At 42.8% G+C, this 6,000-nt stretch overlaps 1 protein-coding gene across 1 annotated transcript in view; it reads left to right on the top strand.

Moving 5' to 3' along the window:
* TBCD (tubulin folding cofactor D) overlaps window positions 1–6,000 on the top strand; it is a 1,563,032-nt gene that overhangs the window by 36,415 nt on the left and 1,520,617 nt on the right. Inside the window, exon 8 of the mRNA XM_053710319.1 lies at window positions 4,900–5,032. Coding sequence (XP_053566294.1) covers window positions 4,900–5,032 — 133 coding nt within the window. The remainder of the gene's footprint in view (window positions 1–4,899; window positions 5,033–6,000) is intronic.

Raw genomic sequence — 6,000 nt, 5'->3', positions numbered from 1 at the left:
TGCTGTCCCCAGAGTCACAGGCAGTTAACCCCAGACAGGTCTGGGTGCAAGAACCATAGGGGAAATTACAAAAAAAATTAATACAACACACAGAAAGTCCAGCACTCACTTACAAGCTCTCAGCTAAGATTTAAAAGCAAAAATGGAAAGGTTACTTACCGCATTTGGCTAAATGTCATTTTATACTGCTTTCCACTTTATTTTTACTATCAATTTGCTTCATTCTCTTGGTATCCTTTATTGAATGAGCAGTAATGCACTACTGGGAGCTAGCTAAACTCAACGGTAAGCCAATGACAAGAGACATATATGTGCAGCCACCAATCAGCAGTTAGCTCTCAGTTCCTAAACCTACCTATGCATGCTTTTCAACAAAGGATACTAAGAGAAGGAAGCAAATTGGATACTAGAAGTAAATTGCAACATGAAATGGTATGTTCTGTTTGATTCATGAGAGAAAATATTTGGGTTTCACGTCCCTTTAATTTCATGGTGTATATATTTATATATTTGCAGTAAATAAAAGGCAACTATAATTTCTACATATTTTAACTGAAACCTGCGTGCTGCGTATGGGTTGTGACAAAAAAAGGGCAATAAAATCAATACCCAAAATAACTGTAATACTTCTCTGGGCCCAATTCTCTAAAGCTCTCTGGTCTGACAAGTTTCTATAAGGTGCCTACTCAGTATTATGATGCCCCTCAGCCCCTGTTTTCAAGGCAGTTTTTTACCTTGGGAACTGTGTGTGCTACCCCATCCCATATTTTACTGGGCACTATAGATGTGCCAGTGCCTTACCCTTCTGTCCTATCACTGGTCTCTGTAGATGTGCCAGTGAGATGTTTTCTGTGCCAGTGTCACCTCATGTGTCCTGTTACTGGTCCCTATAGATGTGTCTGGCAGTGCCCACCTCAACCCTCCTGTCAATAACCTCAGCCCTATTGTGGCTGTTCCTTATAAATGTCAGTATGACGTATTTTCTCTGGCATTGTTGTTTTCTTTGCCAGTGCCACCTCATTTGTCCTGTCACTGGCCCCTATAGATGTGTCTGTGAGATGTTTTATGTGCCAGCTCATCTGTCCTGTCACTGGCGTCTATAGATGTGTCTGTGAGATGTTTTATGTGCCAGCTCATCTGTCCTGTCACTGGTCTCTATAGATGTGTCTGTGAGATGTTTTATGTGCCAGCTCATCTGTCCTGTCACTGGTGTCTATAGATGTGTCTGTGAGATGTTTTATGTGCCAGCTCATCTGTCCTGTCACTTGTGTCTATAGATGTGTCTGTGAGATGTTTTATGTGCCAGCTCATCTGTCCTGTCACTGGCCCCTATAGATGTGTCTGTGAGATGTTTTATGTGCCTGCTCATCTGTCCTGTCACTGGTGTCTATAGATGTGTCTGTGAGATGTTTTATGTGCCTGCTCATCTGTCCTGTCACTGGTGTCTATAGTAGTATCTGTGAGATGTTTTATGTGCCAGCTCACCTGTCCTGTCACTGGTCCCTATAGATGTGGCTGTGAGATGTTTTATGTGCCAGCTCATCTGTCCTGTCACTGGTGTCTATAGATGTGTCTGTGAGATGTTTTATGTGCCAGCTCATCTGTCCTGTCACTGGCCCCTATAGATGTGGCTGTGAGATGTTTTATGTGCCAGCTCATCTGTCCTGTCACTGGTGTCTATAGATGTGTCTGTGAGATGTTTTCTGTGCCACCTCATCTGTCCTGTCACTGGTCCCTATAGATGTGTCTGTGAGTTGTTTTATGTGCCAGCTCATCTGTCCTGTCACTGGCCCCTATAGATGTGTCTGTGAGATGTTTTATGTGCCAGCTCATCTGTCCTGTCACTGGTGTCTATAGATGTGTCTGTGAGATGTTTTATGTGCCAGCTCATCTGTCCTGTCACTGGTGTCTATAGATGTGTCTGTGAGATGTTTTATGTGCCAGCTCATCTGTCCTGTCACTGGCGTCTATAGATGTGTCTGTGAGATGTTTTATGTGCCAGCTCATCTGTCCTGTCACTGGCGTCTATAGATGTGTCTGTGAGATGTTTTATGTGCCACCTCATCTGTCCTGTCACTGGCCCCTATAGATGTGTCTGTGAGATGTTTTATGTGCCAGCTCATCTGTCCTGTCACTGGTGTCTATAGATGTGTCTGTGAGATGTTTTATGTGCCAGCTCATCTGTCCTGTCACTGGTGTCTATAGATGTGTCTGTGAGTTGTTTTATGTGCCAGCTCATCTGTCCTGTCACTGGCCCCTATAGATGTATCTGTGAGATGTTTTATGTGCCTGCTCATCTGTCCTGTCACTGGTGTCTATAGATGTGTCTGTGAGATGTTTTATGTGCCAGCTCATCTGTCCTGTCACTGGTCCCTATAGATGTATCTGTGAGATGTTTTATGTGCCAGCTCATCTGTCCTGTCACTGGTGTCTATAGATGTATCTGTGAGATGTTTTATGTGCCAGCTCATCTGTCCTGTCACTGGTGTCTATAGATGTGTCTGTGAGATGTTTTATGTTCCACCTCATCTGTCCTGTCACTGGCCCCTATAGATGTGTCTGTGAGATGTTTTCTGTGCCAGTGCCACCTCATCCGTACTGTCACTGGTGTCTATAGATGTGTCTGTGAGATGTTTTCTGTGCCAGTGCCACCTCATCCGTACTGTCACTGGTCCCTATAGATGTGCCTGTGAGATGTTTCTTTGCCAGTGCCTTATCCTTCTGTCCTGTCACTGGTCCCTATAGATGTGTCTGTGAGATGTTTTCTGTGCCACCTCATCTGTCTTGTCACTGGTGTCTATAGATGTGTCTGTGAGATGTTTTCTGTGCCAGTGCCACCTCATCCGTACTATCACTGGTCCCTATAGATGTGTCTGTGAGATGTTTCTGTGCCAGTGCCTTATCTTTCTGTCTTGTCACTGGTGCCTATAGATGTGTCTGTGAGATGTTTTCTGTGCCACCTCATCTGTCTTGTCACTAGTCCCTATAGATGTTTTATGTGCCACCTCATCTGTCTTGTCACTGGTGCCTATAAATGTCTGCGGTGTTTTCTGTGCCAGTGCCACCTCATCCCTCCTGTCACTGGTCTCTGTTAATTTCAGTGTGAAAAGTTTCTCTTCCAGTGCTCCATCATCCCTCTTGTCTCTAGTCCCACAAAATATGCAATGTTTTCTCTGCCAGTGCCCACCTCAACCCTCCTGTCAATAACCTCAGCCTTATTGTGGCTGTTCCTTTAAATGTCAGTATGACGTGTTTTCTCTGGCACTGACAACCTCATGTCGTGTTACAGTTGACCACTAGGTGGTGGGACAACGCTGCTTATGAAATCACTGTGGCAGACAGCCTGCTGTTGTAGTAAGTAATGTGCGCACAGCCTGAGGCCACAGTAAGTGTATACAGAACAGAAATGTAAACTGTCAACTCTTGTGTCCCAAGCCATTACTTGTGCATTTTACCGCTATAGTAATGTTTTTGTTTGTTAAAACTTAATAGAACATTTCTGAGCTTGATTGAATAATAATAATCTATAAAAATGGTGTCTCTAAGCACCTAACCTGTGTAAATACCCAGCATTTTATATAACTTATTTCTGCATTAAACACTCGGGCAGCTGGGGCCCTATTCTGGGGTGGTCAGTAACCAGTAATATCAGGTTTAGTTTTGTTCTTCTAATACTAATACGGGACGGAGAGTCAGAACTATGCTATCATTCTGTAATGTCACAAGTAAAGCAAAAATAATCTCTGGGTTAAAAAGCTGCATTAGTGGGGAATGTTTCTAACGATTATAGAAATGTGTACAATTAAACAGCTTAGCCTTTGGGGATCATTAAAGAAAATAAAATAAAAAGCTAGATTACAAGTGTAGTGCAATCCATAGCGCAGCCTTGAGTAAAGAATAACACAAGGGGATGGTTAAATATTAACGCAGCTGAAACGTTCTGTATTATGCTCTATACCTTTAATAGATATGGCAGAGAGTGCTATCAGCACAATTGTCGTATTACAGCTGTAATGAACTCAAGCGCATGCCATATATAAAGAATTCCACTTCTTGCACAGCATTGGCTTAGCGCACACTCTGCTTAGCGTTTGATCAATGTCCGACATGAACTGTACTGTCTGTTATACAAGGTATTTACTGCACACGTGCTCTCCAACCTGCACCCAAATACAAAATAACTTGTAATACAAGTGCCAAATATAATATAGGCCAAAATGTTTAGTTATGATTTGTGAAAAAAAATTAAACCTGCTTTCATTACTATCATTATTTATTTCCTGTGATTTAATTCTTAAAAAAATGTTTTTTGTTTTTTTCAACTGTCCCTAGACAGGCAACAGTATATGGCCCTGCAATATGCTACACAGTCACTGCTTGATCTTTGTAGGAGATGGTATATATCTTTACTATCTGCTCAAGAGATGAGATAAACACACTAAAGAAGATTTTGATGGGGTCTGTTAATAACATTATAGCTTTAAACGATCTCTGGCAGAGCATTGCTTGACTGCTAATATACAATATATATAGTTTATTGGTGATCCCCTTCCCCGGGGCATTCTGTTTATCACATGTATTAGACAATACACCATTCCTCAGTATGCAGATTGTTTCCTTTATTATACAATCATAATGACACTGAACCATCTGATAGTGACTGTCTAGCTGGTTTGACAGCTTACAGATCAGTTTTCGGAGGCTAAGGGGTTAATCCCTGTATTGTCCTGCGTTTGTTTGTCTAATGTCTGTCTTGTATTTCTGTAGCTTTAGGTTAATTTTTTCTACTGCTGTTTGCACCTATTTTATTGGACAGAAAGTGTTAAATTTATCTGCAGCAACCAAAAACAAGTTGGTCTAAAGAACTCTTCAGCTAATGCCCACTTTTATCTTTGTCAGGTTCATTACCCGCCCTGATGTCAAACAGAAGCGAATGGCTGATTTTTTGGACTGGTCACTAACGACATTATCGAGTTCTAAATACCTGACTATGGAGGGGACAATAGCCATGGACGGGATGCTGCAAGCCCTGGTAATGGTTTACACCGTGTTTAGCTGCTACACTGTCTTTAATAAGTTATTTGTTCTGCTGGTAGCATCATGTGCGGGCCCCCTCGTCTGAGTATGGTGCAATAGAACGCAATACAAGGTGCATAATATAAGTGTTTAGTAATTGTGTTCTGCAGGTAGTATCATGTGCTGCCCCCCCCCCCCCCACCGTCTCAGTACGGTGCAATAGAACGCAATACAAGGTGCATAATATAAGTGTTTAGTAATTGTGTTCTGCTGGTAGTATCATGTGCTGCCCCCCCCGTCTCAGTACGGTGCAATAGAACGCAATACATGGTGCATAATATAAGTGTTTAGTGATTGTGTTCTGCTGGTAGTATCATGTGCTGCCCCCCCGGTCTCAGTACGGTGCAATAGAACGCAATACAAGGTGCATAATATAAGTGTTTATTAATTGTGTTCTGCTGGTAGTATCATGTGCTGCCCCCCCGGTCTCAGTACGGTGCAATAGAACGCAATACAAGGTGCATAATATAAGTGTTTATTAATTGTGTTCTGCTGGTAGTATCATGTGCTGCCCCCCCGGTCTCAGTACGGTGCAATAGAACGCAATACAAGGTGCATAATATAAGTGTTTAGTAATTGTGTTCTGCTGGTAGTATCATGTGCTGCCCCCCCGGTCTCAGTACGGTGCAATAGAACGCAATACAAGGTGCATAATATAAGTGTTTAGTAATTGTGTTCTGCTGGTAGTATCATGTGCTGCCCCCCCCCCCCCCCCGTCTCAGTACGGTGCAATAGAACGCAATACAAGGTGCATAATATAAGTGTTTAGTAATTGTGTTCTGCAGGTAGTATCATGTGCTGCCCCCCCCCCCCCCCCGTCTCAGTACGGTGCAATAGAACGCAATACAAGGTGCATAATATATGTGTTTAGTAATTGTGTTCTGCTGGTAGTTTCATGTGCTGCCCCCCCCCCCCCCCCGTCTC

The sequence above is a fragment of the Bombina bombina genome, chromosome 1 (assembly GCF_027579735.1).
Source record: "Bombina bombina isolate aBomBom1 chromosome 1, aBomBom1.pri, whole genome shotgun sequence".
Classification (NCBI taxonomy): Eukaryota; Metazoa; Chordata; class Amphibia; order Anura; family Bombinatoridae; genus Bombina; species Bombina bombina.
The sequence above is the reverse complement of the archived record's forward strand: the minus strand, read 5'-3'. Positions and strand labels throughout refer to the sequence as shown.